At 41.9% G+C, this 25718-nt stretch overlaps 1 protein-coding gene across 1 annotated transcript in view; it reads left to right on the top strand.

Annotated features, from left to right (window-relative positions):
- Positions 1 to 25093, top strand: part of LOC137433487 (upstream stimulatory factor 1) — an 83313-nt gene extending 58220 nt beyond the window's left edge. The window contains exons 7-11 of the mRNA XM_068125817.2: positions 20261 to 20393; positions 22507 to 22565; positions 22787 to 22878; positions 23022 to 23150; positions 24412 to 25093. Coding sequence (XP_067981918.1) covers positions 20261 to 20393; positions 22507 to 22565; positions 22787 to 22878; positions 23022 to 23150; positions 24412 to 24495 — 497 coding nt within the window. The 3' untranslated portion in view covers positions 24496 to 25093. The remainder of the gene's footprint in view (positions 1 to 20260; positions 20394 to 22506; positions 22566 to 22786; positions 22879 to 23021; positions 23151 to 24411) is intronic.
- The last annotated feature ends 625 nt before the right edge of the window (positions 25094 to 25718 follow it).

The following is a 25718-nucleotide window of genomic DNA, read 5'->3' as shown; positions in this document are numbered from 1 at the left end:
TGAGCAAGCGAATAATCATTTAGCATTCCTCTTCATACCTTACTCAAGTGTCTGCTCACAGAATACAGAAACGAAGCCAACACTCTCTTCCTTCCTACACAGCATTCCTTCATATCCACTTCTCAATGCCATTCCACAACTGGATCTTCTTCTTCATATTTCATCACATTCGCCCTCCGTTAAAAACACAAGCGAGCAAACAATAACAAATAAACAAGAAATCAATGTAACAGAGTACAGAGCTCTCCCAACCAAAACGAGTAGCCGGTTGGCACAATCTTCCGGCACGGGTCCGATAAATCCCACCAGTCACCAGATCCCCGGATCTCGCAAAAGGAGGATCATCCTCATCAGACCGCTCTCTTAGAGGGCTTCCTGACACCGACGGGATCTCCGGAACCTTGACGTTATCATTAATCACTTTATCCCTGGTCGATCCTGGCTGTGACTATTCTTTCATTGACGGGGGAACCCAAGTTTACGTCTCCCTTGTCGTTAACAGCCTGCTGATTTCCTTCTCTGCAAGGCGCGATATGTCGGACTGATACTGTTGTCTCGCGTCCGTCAGGCAACCTTAACGTGAGCGTACTCAGGATTTTCCTCCAGGATTTCCACATCGTCCACCAACGGCTCATATTTACTTTGACCGCTCATCTCAGTAGAGCCGGACCGGGCTCCGCCAACCAAGAGGGTAGCGCTTGTCCACTAGCACTACGTCGCTGGAATTGAAACAAGCGCTTGTGCGGCGTTTCATTTGTAGCTGTACACAGCAGCGACCGGATAGCGTGCAATGCATCAGGCAGGACGAGCTCCCACTGCTGCGGAAGCAAACCACGTGACTTCAAGCTCATCGACACGGCTCTCCAAATAATCCTGTTATACAGTTCCAACAGGCCATTGCCTTGAGGATTCTACGCCATGGTATGGCTAGAGGCTACACCTCGATCCTGGAGAAACTGCTTCATCTCTCGAGACAAAAAGGCCGTACCTCTATCCGAGTGAACGAAAGCAAGGTATCCGAACAATAAAAGACAATTGCCAAAAACATTCAATCACCGCCGCAGATAACATGTCGACACACGGAAAAGCAAACGGAAATTGGGAGTACTCGTCAAAAATAGTAAGAATGTATCGGCGCATCCCTGCAGCAGGCAACAAACCTTTTAAGTCCACGTACAGACGCCCCCAAGGCCTTCCGACATGAATCAGAGTTCCCATAGGTGGTTTATAAAAACTCGGTTTAACTTCTGCGCACACTGAGCACGTCTTACAAAGACGCCGGACGTCATCTATAGAAAAAGGCAGATTCCTACTCCGCATGAAGTGAGCCAATCGAGTGACCCAGGGGTGACAAAGAGATTCATGAATATCACGTAACTCGCCGGTGGTCATTCCCAAACAGACCGGTCGATATAGAGCATCAGCAGCCAGATTATTGCATCCCGGTCTATACACAATGTCAAAGCTAAAGTCTGCTAATTCAACGTGCCAGCGAGCGATCTTCTCATTTTTAGTTTTCTGCTCGTGCCGACCGTCATACATGAAAACAACGGACTGCTGGTCCATAATCAGCTGAAAATGTTTACGTAGTAGGAAATAGTGACACCGTCTGACTGCTTCTGCAATTGCATAAGCTTCCTTCTCGATGGCAGAGTGTCGCTTTTCACTAGCAGACGTAGTTCGAGAAAAGAACGTGACCGGCCTTCCAGCTTGATTGAGTGTCGCCGCTATGGCACAGTCCGAGGTGTCTGTCTCAATCATGAAAGGAACAGTCTCGTCAATTGAGGGCACAACAGCTATTTCATTTTTCAGCAGCTGAAATGCAGCCTTCGCGGCCAAGTTCAGCAGAAATATTTTACATTCCACCAATGGCCTTATCTTCTCTGAAAAACCTGGAACCCACTTGGAATAATGAGCAAATAAACCAATGAATCTGTGCAACGCAGCACGGTCAACTGGAGGGGCCATCTCAAGCAGAGGTTGCAGCTGAGCGGCGTCAGGTCGTATCTCCCCTCCGGTCACGGTGTACCCCAAGAGATCCACTGTTTTGACAGAATAGTTACACTTATCCTCGTTGAAGATCAATCTGTATTTCTGCGCTACGTCCAAGAACCGCTGTAAATTTGAATCATGGTCTACCTGATCTCGGCCACATACTATGACATTGTCGACATACACAAAAACATATTTTAGCTGCTCTCTGGTTATGATGTCATAAATCACCCGTTGAAAACGAGAACCCTGTTAGTGACCCCGAAGGGGATTCTATGAAGTTGGTACAACTGCTGACCAGATTTGAAGATGGTGTAATGACAATCAGTCTCCCTGATAGGTATCTGGTGATAAGCACTTCAAAGGTCCAAGGTGCTAAATACCCTGTAGGTAGATACTTCTCTGACCATGTCGTCCATCTTGGGGAGTGGGTAGGCATCAAGTTGGGTAAAGCGATTGATCGTCTGAGAATAGTGGATGACCATATGCTTCCGGTGATTAGGGTTATTGACTACGAGCATTTGAGCCCTCCAGGGCGAGCTGCTAGGTTCGATTATACCCTCGCTTAGCAGCTGCTTGGTCTCATCAGCGATAAATTGTGCATCCGGGCGCGAATATCGCCTGGACTTCACAGTTATATGGCGACAATTAGGTGTCAGACACGGAAACAGTGGGGGAGGCTCAATTGACATCTCCGCTAAGCGACATACCGAGAAGATTTTAGTGGGTTGTTCGCTATTGAATCACATCTCTAAACACCCGTGCCGATTCAAAAAGTCATGACCAAGGAGAACGTCGGAGCACAGATTCGGCAATACTATCATCTTAACATCCGAGTACAGTATCTCAATAGCTACCAAGTTCACTACACATAACCCTTTTGAGCTTTGCCATAGGGCCGCTGAGGCCATGTACATGCGCTGAGTGGCCGGAACAGTGGGCCAGCAATGTCTGCGAACAAGATCCTGGCTGACGTAACTTTCACTGCTCCGTGTTGATCAAAGCGTCAGCTGCTTCACCGTTGAACCCCACAGAAATCACAGCCCTCGCCAGGCTGCGAGGTGCAACCCCGGGAGCCGTCCTCGATGCGCGCGTGCCCGCAGTGTCGTTCTTCTGGCCTTAGTTGATCGACAGACTTTGGCAAAGTGTCCTTTCTTCCCACAACTGTTGCACAGCGCGTCCCGAGCCGGACATTGGTTCCTCGGATGTCTACGATTTCCGCAAAAGAAACATTTGCCCATTGTCGCAGCAGGAGTAGCGGCAGCCATGGTAATCGAGCCGCTCTCCTCCGCGTCTGGACTCTCGCCAAGGGAATCCTGGCATGCGACAGCCAACCTGGCCCAGTGGCAGACACCGCTTCCGAGCATTTCTCGGTGGTTGCAACGCTCGCCGTCAGATATTGTTATCCGTATGTCTCAGATCAGATCTGGGCCAGCTGCAGAACCCGGGCCGGTTCGTACGCAACCTGAAAGATCATAGCCTCGTTCTCTAGCAGCCGCTGACGAATAGCAGGCGATTGGAGACCAGTAATGAAAGCATCTCGCATAAGATTATTGGTGCCCTCGATGGCCGTCCGATCCAACACTCCGCAGTCCTTGCCGAGTTGTCGTAACTCCTGCGTATACTGCTCCAAAGTCTCATTTGGCTCTTGCCTGCGCGTAGCGAGCAGATGTCGTGCGTAGATAGCGCTTCGTGGTTTTACATAGAGTGCTCGTAGGGCCGTTACAGAATCGGCATAGGTATCACAGTGGGAGAAATAGTCAAAGACAGTGCTGGACACGTTGCAAATGAGGACATTCAACTTATTTAGGTCCGTGACGTCTGGTACGGCTTCCAAGTAGAGTTATAAGGATTGTAACCAGTGCGTCAAGTGGCGCCCGGCATTGCTGGCATTCGGGTCTCCATCAAATCTCTCCGGTTTGAGAAGTTTGTCCATGGCACTTGAGTGTCGAAATAGATTTCAATAAATTGTTATGAAATCAAGTCGAGACCTCGTTTCCAGATATGAGGCTTTATTGAAATCTATCTCCACATACCCTATAACACAGAATAAAAAGATAGTTAGAACTACAGAGAAAGAACGTAATGGCTTCCCACTAATCTATAATCAAGCGAATAATAATTTAGCATTCCTCTTCATACCTTGCTCAAGTGTCTGCTCACAGAATATAGAAACGAAGCCAAAACTCTCCTCCTTCCGACACAGTATTACTTTATATCCACTTCTCAATGCCATCCCACAACCGGATCTTCTTCTTCATATTTGATCACACGTAATGAGACAGGAGAAGTTAAAGATTAATAAAAAAAAAAGATTGGAAGGTGAAAGAAACTCAGCAAAGCAGATGACGAATACTTTAAGATAAGTTCCTGTGGAAATAGAAACAAATCAAGAGCTGTACCTGTATAAAAACTGGCACAGATATCAGGGGTTCTGGTAGACACATCTACTGTCAGAAGGTGTCTTATCAAAAGTGATTTCCCTGAGTTTTTTTTTTTTTTTTTTTTTTTTCTTTTCTTTGTATACCTTATCGAGGCATGAATAACAGCTAACACCCAGAATGACATATAGATGTAGACATTTAGATATAGATATAGACTATAGATATAGACTATAGATATAGACTATAGATATATAGATATAGACATATACAGTCATGTGAAAAAGTAAGTACATCCATGTAACGTTTCGACTTTTTCAACATATTTCAACATACAGCTATTTGATGATTCATGAATATCACGTAACTCGCCGGTGGTAATTCCCAAACAGACCGGTCGAGATAGAGCATCAGCAGCCAGATTATCGCATCCCGGTCTATACACAATGTCAAAGCTAAAGTCTGTTAATTCAACATGCCAGCGAGCGATCTTCTCATTTTTAGTTTTCTGCTCGTGCCGACCGTAAAGGTCAAGGTTACAAGGTAAAGGTAACGGTCAAGGTTACAAAGGGAGCGGGAGACAAGATGCGGTGAGAGAGGGAAGCACAACAAAAGTAGGGAACAGGGACATCGGGAGATCTGTGGGAGAGAGAGTGCTGGGGCAGAGTACATGGGATAAACAAGATGGGACGCTACAGGGACGTCAAGGAAAGAAAACGGAATTTGATGGAGGTTGGTTTGGGGTGGATGAATGGGGGTAGAAATTATCAAGGTTTTTGGATAGGGGAAGATATGAAATGGTGGTGAACAGCTGTTAAAGACCTGGAGGGAAGAGGGGAATTGAAGAGAGTGTAGGAATTTGTTCCACAAGCAGGAAAAAAGAGGAATGAAAGAGTGAAATTGAACAGTGATTCTTGAGTTTGGCAGTTTCACCAGAAAGGTGTTGCTGGCAGACCTTGAGCACCCTGCAGAAATATTAGGCAGACAGAGCAGGGGGTGCAGGTGAGACAGTGAGTTGCTGTCAAAAAGCCCTTTCTGTGTAAAGGTAACAAAGCCAAAAGACTGATTCCCAAGAACAACAGAGTTGGGATGCTAATCAGTGTGGAAAGGTACTCTAGAGTGCGGAATCAGATTGAAATTTTTGGAACAAAATAAAAGCAGTATGTCTGAAGAAAGATTGGTGACAAGTACAAGTGCATGTGTCTAAGGCCTACTGTGAAGTATGGTGGAGGCTCTGTTTGGTGTTGTATTTCTGCTGCTGGAATTGGTGGGGATTTCGTGAAATTGAAGGAACAATGAATGCTGACAAGTACAATCAAATCTTAATCCACCATGGTATCCCATCAAAAAGGAGGTTAATTGGCAACAACTTTGTTTTCTAGCACCACAACGACTCCAAACACAACTTTATCATTAAAACATATTTACAAAGAAATTGAGTCAAACTCTAAAATTAATAGAATAGCCCTCTCAACGTCTTGACCTGAGCATTGTAGAAACTGCCTGGGATTATTTGGATGAGAAGAAAAATGAAAAACCATCAAAATCAAGGACAAATTATCAGAAACATTTACAGAATGCTATGGAGCAACCTCCAATTTTACTTTCTGTAGATATTGCAAGAAAGCATTCCAAAACGGATATCTGTTTTTTGCATGAAAAATAATGAAAGTTCATGCATTTATATTGTAAAATGCAATTAATTATTTTTCTTTAATATAACATAATCATTATTGCACTTTTTATCTATCAAAATATGTCCAAGGGACAATAAAAGCTTATTTTCAAGGTGGCATAAGCCTATACTGCATAGCTAACCCTAGCCATCTCATTAGCTCATGTGATCATCTTTGTTGAAATCCTTGCCTTCTCATTCGGTCGTGTGATCGTGTTTGGTGAAAACCTTGCCTTCTCGTTAGCTCGTGTGATAGTGTTTGTGGAAAGCCTAGCCTTCTCTTTAGCTCGTTTGATCGTGTTTGTGGAAAGCCTAGCCTTCTCGTTAGCTCATGTGATTGTGTTTGTTGAAAACCTGACCTTCTCGTTTGCACATGTGGTCATGTTTCTTGAAAACCTAGTCTTCTCGTTTGCTCGTGTGATAGTGTTTGTGGAAAGCCTAACCTTCTCATTAGCTCCTTTGATTGTGTTTGTTGAAAGCCTTGCCTTCTCGTTAGCTCGTGTGATTGTGTTTCTTGAAAATCTAGCCTTCTCGTTTGCTCGTGTGATCGTGTTTGTTGAAAACCTTGCCTTCTCGTTAGCTCGTGATTGTGTTTCTTGAAAATCTAGCCTTCTTGTTTGCTCGTGTGATAGTGTTTGTTGAAAGCCTAGCCTTCTCGTTTGCTCGTGTGATCGTGTTTGTTGAAAACCTTGCCTTCTCGTTTGCTCTTATGATCGTGTTTGTTGAAAGCTGAGCCTACTCATTAGCTCCACCACCAAAGGTGGATGCAGGTTATGTTTTCATCCCTGTCTGTTTGTTTGTGAACAGGATATCTCATAAAGTCTAGAACGGCACTCGGTAGACAGCATACCTCCGCCAGGCTCACCAGTTTATGTTTTGTATCCTACTGATAGGCCGGATCCAGATTCAAATCTTCACCAAATTCGGGTCGGGTCTTCCTTGTCACATACCCAACCTATGCACCAAGTTTCGTCCGAATCAGTCCACAACTTTTTGAGATATCTTGCTATATACATCATTTTTGGCCCTATCTCTCATTGGTGAAGAATCACTTAAAAATTCTTCATTCGGTATCTGGACCCGGATCTTCACCAAAATCTAATCGTTTCATCCTTGTCACATCCTTAACATCTCCACAAAATTTCGTCCAAATTCATAAACAACTTTGCGATATGTTGTTCACACACTGACAGGGGTGAAAACATAACCTCCATCCACCTTCGGTGGAGGAGGTAACAAGGCCTTGCTGTTGCTGGATAACGCCCCAGGCCATCCCATAAACGTTGAGGATTTTGTCGACAATGGTCATGTCACGTTCCTACCGCCCAACACCATGTCATTGTTGCAGCCGATGGACAAGGCTGCTGTAGTAATGTTCAAGGCCTTCTACAGGCAGAGCACAATGCGACAGCTGATAACCGCGAAGGATGGAGAGGATAAACAAACCAACAGGGAGTTATTGGAAGGCCTATAACATCAAAAAGGCCATCGACAACATCGGTGCATTGTGGCACGAGATGGCAATGTCGACCATGAACAGTGTGTGGAGGAAGGCTTGACCTGGGTATGTGCACAGCTTCAGGTTTAAGGAAGTATCTGCTGTCCAGTCCCACACTGTGGAGTTGGCACATGAGGTAGGCTTTGATGAGGTGGACCAGGCTGATGTGGCCGACCTGCTCCAATCACATGTCGAGGATTGGACCAACGAGGTCTTGTTCAAGTTGGAGCAGAAATGGGTACACAACGAGGAAGATAAAGCTGCAAGACCACCACTGAAGCAGCTGAATATGAAGAGTATGGTGCAGTCCTTCAACCTCCTAGACCAAATTGTGGCCCTCTATCAAACAGATGACCTAAATATTGAGCAAAGCAGCATTCAGACAAGATAGAAAGCACTATGCATGGTTACAAGGAGCTTTACATGAGGAAACCAGAGAAAGCTGTTCAGATATCCCTGCTCTCCTTCAGGAAGCCTTCTTTGTCAGCCTATGAAGCTCTATCCACCAGCCAGTCAACCCCATCGAAGCCAGCACCACCACCAGAAGCCACCCAGATGTTATCAGATAAAGAGACAGACAGACAGTCCTGCCTCTTAATCACAGTATATGTACACCTGTATCCTCTCCCATTCCCAACCAGGCATCTCAGGCCTTGACACGTAACTGCCGCCACTTCCTTTTGGTGAATTTTTTTTTTGTCATAATATTTGATGTCTTGTGTATATTTATTCAAGTTCTTTATTATTTATTATATTGTTTTTTATTCATGTTCTGTATTATTTATACTGTACTTTTCTTTTTTTAATGTTATGTCTAATTTTTGGCCAGGAACGCATCCAACCTATGTAACATTGTTCTTTTGGGAAAAAATAAATTTGATTTACACTTTTTTGCATAACACTCGACTTTGTGGAAAAGCATCCTGAGCACTAAGCAAGGACTCCCAGTGTCTTCGAACTATAATAATAATAATAATAATAATCTATCTATAATTCCAGTAATCTCTGTGTGTGTGTGTGTGTGTGTGTGTGTGTGTGTGTGTGTGTGTGTGTGTGTGTGTGTGTGTGTGTGTGTGTGTGTGTGTGTGTGTGTGTGTGTGTGTGTGTATGTGTGTATGTCTGTGTGTTTGTCTGTGACCGCTGTTTCTCGACGACCACGGGTCCGATATACTTGAAACTTGCCAGGTATATTGCTGGGGACCCGAGGATGTGCCTTTTCAAGGTTTTAAATTAATCGGAGAAGTAGTTACCGAGCTATGTCCAAAAAACGATTCAACCAATCAGAGAGCAGCGAGCTATCACGTGTGCCGAACGTGGCGAACAGACTCTGCCTCGGACGGCACATTTGAGAGCGTATTCATTTATTTCCCGTCGGCAAACTATGTTGGCGTTCAACTATGTTTTAAAACTAATTAAAACTAATTTGCGATTCATCGTAACTGCGATATGCGACCTTCCGGACAGTGAAGACTGCACTTCCGGCAGCCAATCACAGAACGCGTTGTTGCGTAGGCGTGGCCGATGTGAGAGCGAGCCGAGCCGAGCGCGTGCGCCATTACGGTTCGTAATTCGATTTCTTCCGGAGAAAATAATAATTTCTCGATTTCTTATGCGCATTATTTCTCCCAATTCAGTCAGAGCGAAGGGCGGAAGCGAAGAGCGTTGTTTTTTTTGTTTACGGGCGTACGGGCGGGGTAGAGCGTACGGGTAGCGTTTTTTTTTTTTTTTTGGCAAGGAACGGGCACCCACGTACGGGCATGCCCTAGTAATAATAATGTTAATAACGGTAAAATAAAAAGTGTGTGTGTCTCTTCCATATCTCCAAAACCATGAAACCTAGTGGCCTAAAACTTTTCATGCTTATTAAGGGAACGAAAAGAGAGTGCATGAATGAAACTGGGTATTTTGATTAATTGAAACAGTTTGATAAATAATTAATGGGGTGTTCATCATGAAAAAACAAAGCATTACCAAGATGGCGGCATGCCATCTTGCTTAGCCCGCTTTCACATCACAAGGGTCTTAAGCCGCCATTTTGTTTCAGCCTGCTCAAATATGCCTCGACTTGAAATGGGCTGAAACAGTTTTTGTATGTTAAAGCATTCAATTTTTTTGTTTCACTTTCCTCACTCATATCATCGAATGCCTGATGCTAATGACTGGTAGTGCATATATATATATATATATATATATATATATACACTACCAGTCATTAGCATCAGGCATTCGATGATATGAGTGAGGAAAGTGAAACAAAAAAATTGAATGCTTTAACATACAAAAACTGTTTCAGCCCGTTTCAAGTCAAGGCATATTTGAGCAGGCTGATTAGGGTGGTGCTCATTTGGATTTACTCCCCACCGCAAATCTTTGCATATATATATATATATATATATATATATATATATATATATAATGTACACTACTGGTCAAAAGTTTTAGAACACCTCAATTTTTCCAGTTTTTATTGAAATTTATGCCGTTTAATGTCTCAATGTACTCTGAAATAAGCATAGAACAAATAAACAATTGGATATTAAAAAAAGAAATCATCGAATCATTTTGTTTAACAAAATTTAATTTAAATTTTTGACTCTGCAAAGTAGCCACCTTTTGCAGATACAACCGCCGAACACACAGGTGGCATTCTTTCTACAATAGAAATCAAATATTGTTCGGGAAGTTCTTCCCAACACTGTTGCAGAAGTTCCCACAAATGTGTTGTTGCACTTGGAGGTTGCTTTGCTTTCACCCTTCTGTCCAGTTCATCCCAAACAAGCTCCATCGGGTTTAAGTCTGGAGACTGTGCTGGCCATTCCATGATTTGAAGCCTACCGTCTTGTTCTTTTCCTCGAAGGTAGTTTTGACATAGCCTGGAGGTGTGTTTAGGGTCATTATCTTGCTCTCGGATGAAAACCCCTGACCAACTAGGCGTATGTATACCAGAGGGTATTACATGGCGCTGCAAAATGCTGTGGTAGCCCTTTTGGTTCAGGGTGCCAGTCACTCTGTGCAAGTCGCCGACTCTGGATCCAGCAAAAGAGCCCCAGAACATCACGCCTCCTCCTCCATGTTTGACAGTTGGTGTCAGACACTGAGGAACCATCCTTTCGCCTACTCGACGACATCCAAAAACCCTGCGTGATGAACCAAAGATTTCAAATGTTGATTCATCGGTCTATAAGACCTTCTTCCAGTCTTCAGTAGTCCACTGGCGGTGCTTCATGGCCCAGGCAAGCCTCTTTTTCTTATTTTGCCATCTTAGCAATGGCTTTCTTACTGCCACTCGACCTGTCAAACCTGCAGCTCGAAGTCTTCTCTTCACAGTTGAAACTGAGACTTGCTTACTTCGACCAGTGTTAAGCTGTGCTTGAAGCTGTTGTCCTGTGAGCCGCCTATCACGCAAGCTGTTGACTCTCAGAAACTTGTCTTCTGATTCTGTTGTGGCTTTGGGTCTGCCAGACCTCTTCCTGTCAGAGTTTCCTCCAGTTTCCAATATACTACTTCCTGCAGTGCAATATTGTCCAAATAATGCTTCAGAGGGTGTAATAACAGTCTGTTCCAATACTGCTTTTATACAGACAGGGGGTTTGTAATCAAGTAATCAGCAGAGGTTGGGACACCTGGAGGAATTGTTTGCATCAACTTCCAAGGCTTAATCTACTTACATTGCTGCAGAACAGCTGTAAGTTGTTAACCCATTACTTGTTCCCTGAAGAAGGCCTTTTTTCCAATATAACTGCAATTTACATTATTTTCCCGTTCATGCTAACCTAAACTTTTTTTTTTCTTTTTTTTTTCTTTTGTTTAACCTCGAGCAGTTTACTGCATACCTTTGTACCATTTCAGATTATTCACTGGACATTAAACTGCGTGAATTTCAATAAAAACTGGAAAAATTGAGGTGTTCTAAAACTTTTGACCGGTAGTATATATATGTATATACGTATATGTATGTATGTATGTATGTATGTATATATGTATGTGTGTTTGTATATATATATGTATGTATATATGTATGTACGTATATATATATATATATATATGTATATATATATATATATATATATATATATATATATATATATATATATATATATATATATATATATATATATATATATATATATTAGGGTGGTGCTCAAAATAATTTTTTTTCAATATTTACTGGGACATGGCTTTATGTTGTTCCTTTTGTTCCAAAATGAAAAGACACCAAATATGAAAGCAATCTGATTATATATAGGGGTGCCACATCAGCCTTCAAACTAAAGGTGTCTACAAAACTTTTCTATATATGGATCGAAAGCAAAAGCAGAAGTTTGTTTTATGAAAATCCACCCTCCACTCACTTTCTTTGTATTCTAGCAAACACAAGTTACAATAGCTGCACAAATAGCACTATATTGCTATGAAAACTCAAATTCAATGATAACAATCCAAATGTTCAGTTCATAAAATGAAGAGACACCATATCACATAATATTAAAAAACCCAAATATAATGAGAAATGTAACTCCTATTTCTGGGCCTGTTTCACCACTGTTGCCTTCTTGGCATCGGGGTACATCTTCCTGTGAGCAGCAACAACTTGGAGCAGAGCTTGCTTTTGCTCTTCATCCTTTGTAAGGAGCTTATTGTAGTCTTGTATCAATGCGACACCCCTTTCTGCCCTGTCGTTCACCACGACTAAGCCACTGGCGGCTTTCTTTGCTTCCTGAAAGCTGGTTTCTTGCTCCCATGAACCAGGATCCTTATCCATCCAATCAGTTGGGGTCCCTAGGATGCTGAAGAAATGCTTGGTGTGTTTTGTTGTGAGGCCAGCGATTGACAGGGCGGTTCCTCGTTTGATAGCTGGTCGCTTTGGAGAGGGGTTTTCACCGTCATTTTTCAATGCTTCAATCATATTGATCTTGCTTTCTTTGTCAATTCTGGTGTCAAAGAATGCAAATGCCACTAGTACTGGGCTCATGTACCACGTGTGGCGGCCAAGTGCCTTCAAGGCTGCCTGAGCCATCCTCTGATTGATTTGTTCAAACTTTTCCAACTTCTTGAAGAGGTTAATGTCATTCAGGGGAGCCTCAATAGCTTGTGGAGCCCGAAACCAAGCCTGTACATACACAAGGCAGACAAAAATGTTGAAGGCTCGGAGTTCTCTCGCCTCTCGAAGTGTCAAGTGGAACTCTGACCGAAACATGAACACCTGTAGTGAATATAGTGCTTTTGCCATCCATCTGGCTCTGTGCATTGCTCCTGGAGCCATGATCCGGATTCCACGAGGTGGGATTCCTCCCATGTAGATGACAGTCAGTTCTAGGAGTTCACGATAATCATCTCGTGGCTGCTGATCTTTCAAACACACAAGAGCAAATTCCAGAGCTTCATCCATCATGTCATTGTTCTGTGCAAACTCAGCTGCCGTATCAGGATCTGTGAATCCATTTTTTGGTTGGTGATGGGCAATGGACGGCCACTCCGCCTGAAACCGCTTAAAAAGCTGGATGTCAGGGCCTGATGAAGGACCGAAAAGAGTGGTGAAAACATCTCCCAGAATGATTTCGTGCGCATGATGGCGGCAAGCCAAATGAATTAGTTCAGTCTGTAGCTTCTTTTCAATGAGGACAGCAGCCCCTCCACGAACACCTGAATTGCTGGCCGTTGTGTCAAAAGAGAAAGCCTTCACCTTGCCCACAAGGTTCCAGCTCTTCAGTGTGTCCACTACAGCGGTTGCCATAGCTTCTCCTCCCCCGTCAGGTAACTTGGGAACATTCAACAGCTGCTCCATTCCATGGTACTGGTTGGACACAAGGATTGGAAGACGATCCACCTTCACATGCACAAAATCTCCAGTGACATCGGGAAGAAGCTTTCCATCCCAATGGACCACTAAAGGACCCTGCACATTATGATGAAATGCTTCTTTTATTTCGTCCATGGTTTTGCATCGATGCATCATGCGATTCCGCCGCACTGTCCATCGGTTCAGTGCCAGCTCTGCAGGATCCCATCCTACTGCTCTACAAATGGATGCCAAGTTGTGGACAGCCATTCGGTCACTTGTTTTCGTACGATCCAAAGAAGCTGCGACTTAAGGAGTGACAATGTTGATAGGCCTTCTTTTCTTGGGACGAGATATCCCACCATCAGATGATGAAGAACCAGCCTGTGCCGTGGTCTCGGAGTCTGAGTCTGTGACTTCCATAGCAGTAGCACCCTTCATGACCATTTCCTGTCTCTTATTTTCCTTCTCTGCCTTAGTCTTCTCCTTTTCTTCCCTTTCTTTCTTTCGCTTCGTTTTTGCTTCCAACACAGTGTCTACAGATCCCATTGAAGCCTTCCTCTCTGAGAATTGATCGTGAAGAAACTTCCTGTCCTCGGGGTTGGTGATTATGGCCTCCGAATCTGCATGCCTAAGATCAAACGTCTTCTCCAAGGAGGCCTTGAAGGATGCTTCCTTTTTCTCTTGGGTCGCACCACCCCGCTTTGCACCTTTTTGGAGGCTCCTCCATTCTTCATATAGCCTCTCCAAACGATGGATGCAGTGCTGCTTCGTCGTTGTAGGTCGGTAAGCTTTTTCCCAGAACTTCACAACCTCTTCAATGGTGAGGGTTGCACTCTCCCGGGCAGTGCGATTCTCCTTCTTCAGGTGATGGAAAAACAGGACAAGAGATTGATGCACAGTCGGGAGCTTGGCACCTTTGATGGCATCTCCAGAAGTGGACCCAATGAGATACACATTATCCTGAGCCCGAGTTTTCAATGAAACACTGGTACTATTAGCACATGCCATATCTGCAAAATACGCAAGAATGTGGGTAAAATCCTGTTAATTCTTACTCCACAGGGTCACTCTCTACAAAAGAGCCACAGTCAATAAGTTAGGCCTACATATTACACACGAAAAAAGCGTACCCCTGACCCCGGGAACCTGTACAAAACATGCATGAAAATTGCCCAGATAGTGATCATAGGAAGTCTCAAAACTGTATGTATAATATATTGTATATAACTATATATATAATGTATAATGTGTATTTATGTATATTTATTATTTAATGTATATTTTATGTATAAATTTAATGTATATTTAATTATAATGTATATATATTGTATAACTATACATTTATTTATTATATTTAAATTTTAATATATTATATTTATTTTTAATATATTATTTAATGTATTATATTTGTCTATATTTGTATAATTGTCTATCGTATAATTGTATATATAATGTATAATATAATATATATTATTATTATTTAATGTATATTTACTATACATTTATTTTTAATATTATATTTAATGTATATATATAATTGTGTATTTATTTTGTGTAACATCTTTTTTTGGGTTGGGTTTTTGGGTTTTACCCTGGTGTTGGGCTAGCGGCTAGGGTGCCGGCTTAGGATCCGAGGATCCTGGGTTCGAATCCCGGTCGATCGCCGAATTAACGCCAGGGGGGTTGACTCAGCCTGTCATCCTTCCGAGGTCGGCTAATTGAGTACCAGTTCACTGGTAATTCCCTGTTTGTCGTTAAAGGCGGCAAAAAGGGTTGGCGTCAGGAAGGGCATCCGGCCGTAAAACATTGCTTCAAAAAGGTGACCGAAAAACAACAACAACCACGGCTCCCGAAAAAGGCCAACCCCCGCTTTGCGGGGAAAAATGGCCTCTAAAGGTGGTTTATATACAGCCCAAAAAATGGGAATTCCTATTTTTGCATGGGGGAAAATTCATCACTGATGTGGCACCCCTAAATATTATTGGATTCCATTCACATTTGGTGTGGTTTCCTTTGACACCAAAAGGAACAAAAATAGACCATGTCCCGGAGAAAATCTGCATTTTGATTTTTTCAAGCCCACCCTAATATATATATATATATATATATATATATATATATATATATATATATATATATATATATATATATATATATATATATATATATATATATATATACACATACACACACACATATACACACAGTCACATGAAAAAGTAAGTACACCCCATGTAAAGTTTTGACTTTTTCAACATATTTCAACATACAGCTATTTGATCTTCATTTCAACAAAATTGAGAGATAAAGCTAATATAATATAACAAATATCATGAAACATTTACATTTTGTAGTCCATTGTATAATTTAAATAAACATAAATGCAAATTTCGCATGTGGAAAAAGTGAGTACACCCTTGGCTCCAATAGGGGGTATTGCCCCCCTTTGGCAGAAACAACCTTAAGTAAGCATTTCTTATAACTGTCTACCAGTCTCTGACATTGACTGGGAGAAATTTTTGCCCACTCCTCCATGCAGAATTCTTTCAGCTGTGCAATGTTTGAGGGGTTTCTTGCATGCACAGCTCGTTTCAAATCCCCCCAAAACATATCGATGGGATTTAGATCTGGGCTTTGACTTGGCCATTCCAGAACCCTCCATTTCTTTCTTTTCAGCCATTCCTTGGTGGATTTACTGGTATGTTTAGGGTCATTGTCATGTTGCAAGGTCCACCTTCGGTTGAGCTTCAACTCTCCGACAGATGGCCTCACATTATCCTCATGCACCCTCTGGTACAATGAATAATTCATATTGGATTCTATGATGGTGAGCTGCACAGGCCCTGATGCAGCAAAGCTGCCCCAAACCATAATATTTCCACCACCATGCTTCACAGTTGGTATCAGGTTCTTGTGGTCAAATGCTGTCTTTGGTTTTGGCCAAACATGTCTTCTGGTACTGTGGCCAAATAGCTCTACCTTTGACTCATCTGTCCATAGCACATTGTTCCAGAAGTGCTGGTATTTGCCTCGGTGTTCATTGGCAAACTTTAGTCTTGCCCTGATGTTCTTTCTGGACAGCAAAGGTTTCCTCCTGGCACACCTCCCATGTAGATCAAATTTGTGCAACCTCTTTCTAATGGTCGACTCGTGCACTTTGACATCAACAGTGGCAAGAGCTACCTGTAGGTCCCGTGATGACATTCTGGGGTTCTTAGAGACTTCTTTCAGCATCTTGCGGTCTGCTCTCGGGCTGAACTTGCTGGGGCGGCCTGGCCTGAACAAGTTGGCAGTTGTTTGGAATCTTCTTGTAAATGATCTTCCGGACAGTCGAATGATTGATTTCAAATTGTTTGGAGATCTTTTTAAATCCCTTCCCAGACTTGTAGGCATCTATAACCTTCTTTCTGAAGGCCTCAGAGAGCTCTTTTGATCTAGGCATGGTGACACCACACACTTCAACAACAAAGAGCAAACCAAACTAAATGTCTGAGGTTTAAATAAGACAGGTTCCTCCAAGATCCTCTCTGACAATGTTCTAATCATTTGCACCTGAGCTGGTGCACCTCATTCTAATTTTAGGTATTTGAAGTAGTGATAAATGTAGGGGTGTACTTACTTTTTCCACATGCAAAATTTGCATTCATGTTTATTTAAATTATACAATGGACTACAAAATGTAAATGTTTCATGATATTTGTAATATTATAGCACCTTTATCTATCAATATTGTTGAAATGAAGATCAAATAGCTGTATGTTGAAAAAGTCAAAACTTTACATTGGGTGTACTTACATTTTCATGTGACTGTATATATATATATACAGTTGTGCGTCGCTTTACGTCCGTCCGAACAACGTCCGATCGCTTATCCGTCCATGGCCCATAAAAATAATAAGAAAATAATGGGGATAAAAAAAAACCGTTTCAGACAAGGGGATATAGCGGACGTAAGTGGCCTTAGAGCGGGCGCGCTCACACATGCATCGCATGTTCTTAAACAAAATAGATTGTGCTGCCAGGCGTATGATGATACAGTACAGTAACTATATATCCATAATATGTTTTGATAGATATAAGAAATGCCTATGTTACTGGTTCATGTTTTTTGGCTATTGTAGTGTACAGTACTTTTCATTTGATTTCCTTACTTACGAAATAAAAAGTTTACAAACTGTATAACAGTGTATGCTTGGTTTTGCCTCGTCGGCAGCGCCGCAGCATCATCAGCATCCAGTCTCGATTACCCCCGCGTATCGTGAGCGTTATTCCATTGTCTTTTCATATGATTTTATTAAAATAAATCCACCCTAAAGTTAATCATGGGTCCCAAACGCAGCGCAACCAGCCCTCGTGGTAGCAGCAGCAAGAAACAATGCAAGAGCATTGATTTGGAGGAGAAGCAGGAAATAACAAGACAGCGTGAGGGCGGCAAATCTGTGAATGCTATCGCACGTGATTTCAGCATGTTTTTCGGCACGAATACCACCTCTTTGATTCAGCCTATGGATCAAGGGGCTATTGCAGCTTTCAAGTCCTATGTTCGGACAACGTCCATTTCGGTTAGTCACGTTTCCAAGAATGTATCTAGGGCGTTAAGCGACGCATGACTGTGTGTATATATATATATATATATATATATATATATATATATATAATGTTAACTCATGCACACTCTTAAATGAATAGATATTAGCAATTAGTAATAAAAATATATAAATTTTGTACATTTACCAATGAGGTGTCTTTGAGCTAGCGTTTTCCCCACCGACTGCCTTCATTCCGTAGGTGCGTAGGTACATGAGAAGGGGCTTTTCCTTCAAGTGTCATGTTGCATTACCATCGAGGAGTGTCACGTGGTCTTTTGCTACCTTGAAGCCAGAGGCATGCCACTCCTCCTTGGAAATGAACATACTAGATGGCGGCATCCTCCAAAATAGCCCTATTTTGTCCACATGAAAAACAAGCTGGGTGGGGCAGGGGGGATCGACTTCCACAAGGACTTTAAACTTGTATGGAAATTCTGCTGTTGCCTGCTCATCCGCACTCTCAGTTTCGCCCCTTGTGCGAATGTTTTGCAAATTGCTGTGGTGCTTAAATCTATGGCATTACCCTGAACTGGCCGTAAACGTCTTTGGTAGATCCCTCACCTTCCTGCTCTTTTACTTTGTCGTATAAGCTCAGTGCATTATGCCTTGTCTTCCTGATTTTTTACCTCATCATATAACCTCTTTGCCTTATCCCTCACCTTCCTGCTCTTTTACTTCATCGCTCGACTATAAGACCTGACGTTGACGGGAATATCAGTTTTTGTACAATTGCAAAAAAAACAATAGATTTTGTTAACGGGAAAAAAGAAAATTAGGCGGTGTATAGTTACCGGCCTTGCTATATACACTCAGTGAGTTAGGAGATTTTTAATAGGATATTAATCACAGCCTTTTTAGATGCTGAATTGCGAATAATATACAACACACCAAGAGGAAGTTCAAAATAAAAATAGTTTCTCACACTCCCACTCTCTTCATTCTTTTTATCAAACTGTCTGGGGTATGTGTTTGGCATGGGCCATGGCAGAAAATAAACTCTCAGGTCTCCTCATCTCTGCCTTTGCATAAATGCTGAATACACAGAGCTTTCCCTTTCCTCTGAATGGCTGTGATAGCTAATTTATGGAGCAAGAATAAAAAAATGATTCCTGGGAGATCCTGCTCTTCGTGCAGGAATAACCAGTGTCGCAAGTTGTCATTTTCAGTTTTGATACGTGTGCCCATTTACCCATTTAAAAAATTTTTTACGTCAAAAACCTTCCTGAGAGTTCCCTGAATCCACTGTGGTTGGATTTATTGAAATCCGTTACTCCATTCTCAAGTTATAACATGACAAGCAAACAAACAGACACGGCTCCTTTTCTAATATCGATTTAAACTCGGTGCCTTAAACATAATTACTGCCTGATTTAAAGGCATAGTGCTGATTAATATCCTCAATCCAGGAGGTTAAAAATCTCTCCATATTCTCCATTAAACTGATATGATTATCGGAGTATCGGAGTCATGGACTGACTAGATGCTTAAATTTATTTCTTTGTTCTTTACAGTTGTTCTGAGATGACTCAGATAAACCAAATTCACACCCAACAGCGGTGGCACCAACACCTGACTCCTTCTGCTACAACACTTTCAATTTCAGCTCCAGAATGATGCCCTTGTCTTGACACTTTCAGCATACCAAGACTGTTGGCCAAATTACCAATATGGCGGCGCACAGAGCAAGGAAATGACAACGAGCACACTGAATGGTTTAGGGGAAACGTTCTCTGAGATGCCCTTTGATTGGCTGCTGACAATGTCAATACTAGTGGTTGCGTTTTCAGTCGAGGCGGTATGTTTAAACTTGTAACTTTTGTTACTTGTAACTTAACTTAACTTTCATTGATATTATTCGCTTGTTGGATTTTGGATTTAAATTTAAATTTTTTATGTTTTAGGTAATTAAAAAACTGAATATTAGTTCGTGCTAAAGTGAATCCGCACAAAGCGGGGTCACTCAGTGCGGGTGTCACCTTATATATCAAACCCCCTAACTTGATGAGGCACTTGATGTCTCTAATTTATGTGCATGACATCAACATCACGTCACATTTAGTATCAGAGTTGCTCCTTTTGGTTTTATATATATACATATATCTCAAACAAGCACTATTGCATGACAAATCTTGATTGTTGATCCCAGAAAGGAAAACTCTCAATGCCTACTCACCTATCCAGTAATGATTAGGGTAAAATGTGAATTGATGTCGAGAGTGAAAAGCATAGGAAAGGAATAGGATATAGGGGAAATGAATGAGGGAGTGGTATTGTTTTCTGGTGGGGTGGCGGTTTTACCCAGCATGATTTGCAGGGCAGCTCTTCGTGATGATGTCACCACAGGAAGTGCTGCAGGCAGCTGGACCACGCCCATTGGCCCCACGCACAGCTCCATTCACCCATGCGTGGGTCCTTGCACCTTGGCACAAACAAAATCAGACTTCACGAATTCATTTGTGTATGAATTTGATACTTGGTACGTCAAGTGTGACAAAGTCAGCTTTCATGTTATGAATGTAATCGACAAATAATTGCCCAAATTGACAAGAAAGTATATATAATTTGTCCCAACTTTTTTTTGTGAACTACTTATGGACTCTTACATACTCTTCAAAAAAAAAATGAACAAAACTTTGCAGGCTTATCTTTTTACATGTCAAACCTGTTTTTGTTCTTGTTCTGGGTGAAGATAAACCAGCATATTGGTCTGTATATTCCAAAAACGAATATGTCAGTGGAAGCCAAAGTTAAAATATGTGAAAACAAGGTGGTTGTCTCAAATGAGCCTATTGGTGAATATGCCATGAGCCTAATTAAATGAGCCTAATGTGCACAAATGATCACAGACAGGTTTGCATTGGCAGAAATGGTCTTCATGATGTATGTGACAAACATTGATCCCAATAGAAGCTTTACTCATCTTCTCCAACCAAATTGGATGATCCAGCTGTCTCTCTGTTGAATGTTGCACCATTCTTTCACCAGGAACACATCCAGTTGATCAAGAGACTGTGCAAACTTGGTGACTACAAATATGCCTTCCAGGCATGTTCATTCGGATTTAAGTCAGAAGATCATGCAGGCCAGTCCATGGGGTGATAGCCTGAGTTGTAGCATTGACAAGTGCATCGTATTTATTTACAGGCACTGTCATCCACAACAATGAAGTTGGGGCCTTGCAGTTGTGCCAAACGGAGAACTACAGACATAAATACATCATTTCTGTATCTAACTTGTCCTAATACTGCTCTGAACGATGACAAGATTTGACCAACTTCAATGCCACCCCTTACCATCAGACTCCCCCATCCCAGGAATGTCGCATTGGACAAATTGCTTCCCACCTTCCCTTGAGACTCCAGCTTATGCCCATCGTTAAAGTTTAGGCAGAATGTAGATTCTGTCAAGAGCATGGTGCCAACGGTTCATTCTCCAGAAGATATTGTCTCTTATTTCATGCCCTGCTATTGATGGTGATTTGTTAGTACAATATGGAGCAGTGTGTCTTATGAAGCTTATGCGTGAAGCCTGTTCTGACCTGTCTGGGTTGAAATTTGATGGTTGATCTCCACAGGTCATTTTGGCCAGGTTGTGCTGTTCAAAAGCGGTTCCTTCTGGAAAATATGACACGATAACAATCCTCAATAGGGAGTTGCAGTCATTTTGTTTTTGGAATGCAATCTCTCCATGAGCTCTTCAGTCTGTCGTTACTTTGGCAGTGCTATAGAAATGACATGATGAAGAACCTTGTACTGTGAAGCAATGGAAGTCTGAGTCATCCCTCTTTGAAGCAGCCCGATGTCATGAGCCAACTGATTTTCTGTTTGTGTGGAGTGAAATTACACCTGGCCAATTCCTAAATTGACTGAGACCACATGGATGGCCATTTTTAAGAGCATGTGTTGACATCGGTGGTGTACAGACATGTATGCAAGTTGTTCTGTAAAGGACTTGATTTACACTTGAATTTCCAAGATCGCTCAGTTCAGGTGACAATAATTGTAACATTACATGTTGTACATACATTTTCCAGATTGGGTGTCTTTCCTCGATAACCATGGTTTGCATACACTTGACTAATTACATTTATGAAATCTGAATCCAGTATTTCGCAGTTTAAAAGTTTTTCCTTTTTTATTTTTTTTCGTGAAATGTAAGAGAAATCAAAAAAAAAAAATATTTCTCGGACGATTGTGAGTATTTCATTCGTATAACTTTTTAAATGCGTACAAATAATTTTCTTTATTCGTTCATCACATGGAAGTACATTTTAAACACCAAGTACCCAGTATTGAATCCATACACTTTTATCGATCTTACTTTTTTATTTTTGAAAGGTTTTGTACATCATCCATTTCCTTTGTTGCAAAAAGTGGGATAACTTTTGAGCCCACTACTCCGTTCCCAAACGTAAATCTTCTTCTCCCCTTCTTCCCCTATGGTTCTAAACGATTCCCTTTCTCCATGCTTCACAGCTGTGATAATTATTTTCCTCATTTTTATTTTTCAATTCCTTCCCACCCTACATCCTGTGTGTTCATCTCCCCCCACTCAAAAACAATTTATTTCTCTGCGCCACCCTCCTGTAGGAAGAGTGAAGGAGGGCGCACAGTGAGGGATTACAAGCGACGTGCACAACACAATGAAGGTAAGGGCTCTTGGAAATTGAGTTTACTAGTCCTTAGTCACCTTTCCCGACTCCCCTTTAAAAAAAAACCCCCCAAAAAACCGAAGTTTTCATGTGCTAATGTAATTATGTACACCTTTGCTTATTTTTTTTTGTTAAATTGAGCAATTTATGCCTTTGTCCAAGTGGTCTCCATCATTCCATCCTACATGCGCTCATTTCTCCCCTCCCTTCCTACTCAGTTGAACGCCGACGCAGGGATAAGATAAATGGTTGGATTTTGCAACTTTCTAAAGTCCTTCCTGATACAAATGAGAGCAGCAAATCTCTGCAGGTAATTGAACAAACATGATAACCCCTTAAACAGACGACGTGAGTGCAGCTCTGCATAAACATCCACAAATGCGATTAATCCTTTGGAGATGTGTGTGGTCGTTCGTTCAAATATCATTTGTTTCATTTTGGTGTGTGTCACAGAGTAAGGGAGGTATATTGTCGAAAGCATGCGATTACATCGAGGAGCTCAGGCAGAAGCAACAGCAAATGGCTGCTGAGCTGCAGGGCATGGAGCGACTGCGCCTGGACAATGATGCCTTGAGGCACAAGGTCTGGTTTGAAGGACGACAGGACGTTGGTGGAAGTTTTAGATATTGGGGAGAATACCAAGATAAATGTTGGTCATTTTGGGAGTTAGAAAGATCTGTGGCTGGAAACTAGGTACAAGATAATGTTGAAATAGGTCGGATAACCACAGTGGGTAAGATGAACAATAGACAAACTCTAACCAACCACCACCTCCATCAAATGTTGGAGAACTTAGCCGGACGCCAGAGGCATTGCATTCTCCGGGTTGTCCATCCGTGTGAGTCTGTTATCATTTTCTGTTATCACGATATCTTGTGAACCACTTAAGGGATTCCAACTCGATTTTGCACAAGTCTGGACTGCAATGCAAAGATTAACCGATTCGATTTTGGAGTTCAAAATGGTCTATGGTCATGCGACCTGAAATTGAAAATCTTGTTACCACGATAACTTGTGAACCACTGAAGGGATTTCGTCCAAACCTGCCGCGAGCATGGAGTGTAAATAAAATATGAACTGCTTCAATTTTGGGTTCAACAGGTCAATGGTCAGGTGCCCTTTGAAAATAATGTTGCAGACCTTAACTCGACTTAGAAGGCTCTTCTCTACTTGTCTCTTTTCTCTCTCTCACTCGTTCTCATGTATGACGTTTAATTACCTCGGCCACCGAAGGACGATGGAGGTTATGTTTTCCACCCCTGTCTGTCTGTTTGTTTGTCTGTGTATGAACAAGATATCTCCAAAAGTTGTGGACGGATTCGGCTGAAATTTGGCAGAGAGGTCGTGTTTGTGACGAGGACGAAATGATTAGATTTTTATGAAGATCTGAATATGGATTCGGATACGGGACTTATTTAATTTTAAAGTGATTCTTCACCATTGAGAGATCGGGTGAAAAGCGATATATAACATGATATTTAAAAAGTTGTGGAAGAGTTATGACTAAACTTGGTGGATGAATTGGTGAGGTGACAAAAACAAACCGATTAGATTTTGGTTCAGGTCCGAATCCAGATCCGGCCTATCATTGGATACAAAACATAAACTGTTCAGCTTGGCAGAGGTACGCACTCTACCGAGTGTTGTTCTAGTTTAATCTGAAACCTAGCCCTTTTGCATCCATTTTCATATTTTAAGCCTAAAGAGAACACTAATGCCAAAATGTACTCCTCTCCAACCTGTGTTGTATGATTTGTTTACTCGGCGTGCGTTGTTCTACCCCAACTGCTACTTCTCTGACGCGCATTGTTTACTCCTCGGCTCCACCTGTCTGTTCCACCAGGTCGAGGAAATGTGCAATAAGAATGCACAGATGCGAGCCCATCTTCAGCAGCACGGCATTGTTGGCCTGGCTACTGGACAGTAGCTGCTCCATTTTTAAGGACCTTCACCCGTCGCACTATGGCAACGCCAACGAATTCCTCTCCTCACTTCCCTTCAATTTATCCGAGTTATCATACCAACACTCTTGGATCATCAATTCTGTAATATCGCTCGTTTTTCCGTTCTTCAGTTGTCCCAATTTATTTGAACTTCATTGTACATAAGAAGGTGAAGTCAATATCCGCCATCGGATCTGAACTGGAAGGTTCATCTCTACAGCTGGTAAACCAACCGGTACCCACAACCGTTTCCGACCATTGACTGGGTACACCTTAAGGATTACTGCACATCTCCAAGCGTGCACCGGAACAGGAAGGCCTGGTCACACCGAATAGTCAAGCGGTTTTGATGGAAAGATTGAATGTAATTACTTTCACGTTTGTTTGTTGATTCATTCTTTTTGGTTCTTCACTTGACCTTTCGAGTTGTCCAATGAGCTCTATTGTTGCTGCAAACAGGTACATCGCATCCCAGTTTTGCATAATTTATAATTTTTGCAGCTACATTTGAATTTTTAACTTAATCACTTGTATAACATTGTTATTACATTTCAAATAAAGTTGTAATGCCTTTTGATAAAAGGTTTGTCGATTTTCTTTTTCCTTTTTAACCAACTGCTTGAAATTTCTCTCAGGTTCACAAAAACAGTGATCCCTTTGCTTCTGAATACATTGTTATTGATTACAAATGGCACTTTGGTTCTTTGTTCATAAAAGAAGTACTTTTCGGTCGAGTCAAAACACAAAAGGCTATTGATCAGACTTTAAAGGCGAAATATCCTCACCATTATTTTTAAGGAACATGTTCTTTTTTTGTTGAAACAGAACCCAAGCCATCAATATCAGCTTTGAAGAAACATCAATTCACATCATACCGTCGCAAACCTTTTTGCAATAGCGGAAGAACTTCTTTGTACAGTGAAAGCGCCAGATGTTTCAGCCTTAAGTCATTGTATTCTGGTCTCTTGACTAAAAGCAGTGACTTATTTTTTCAGATTGAGTTTTAAAGTGTCAGTAATTCCATGCATCTGAATGAAGTTTAGGAGGAAGATTGCAGAAAGATCAGTAAGTGCAAGGTCAGAGAAGAAGAAAGAAGAACCACCTTTAGAGGCCATTTTTCCCCACAGAGCAGGGGTTGGCCTTTTTCGGGCACCTTGGTCCCCTTTTTTGAAGCAATGTTTGCGGCCGGATGCCCTTCCTGCCGCCA

The sequence above is a fragment of the Myxine glutinosa genome, chromosome 1, assembly GCF_964187855.1.
Source record: "Myxine glutinosa chromosome 1, kmMyxGlut1.1, whole genome shotgun sequence".
Taxonomy (NCBI): Eukaryota; Metazoa; Chordata; class Myxini; order Myxiniformes; family Myxinidae; genus Myxine; species Myxine glutinosa.
The sequence above is the reverse complement of the archived record's forward strand: the minus strand, read 5'-3'. Positions and strand labels throughout refer to the sequence as shown.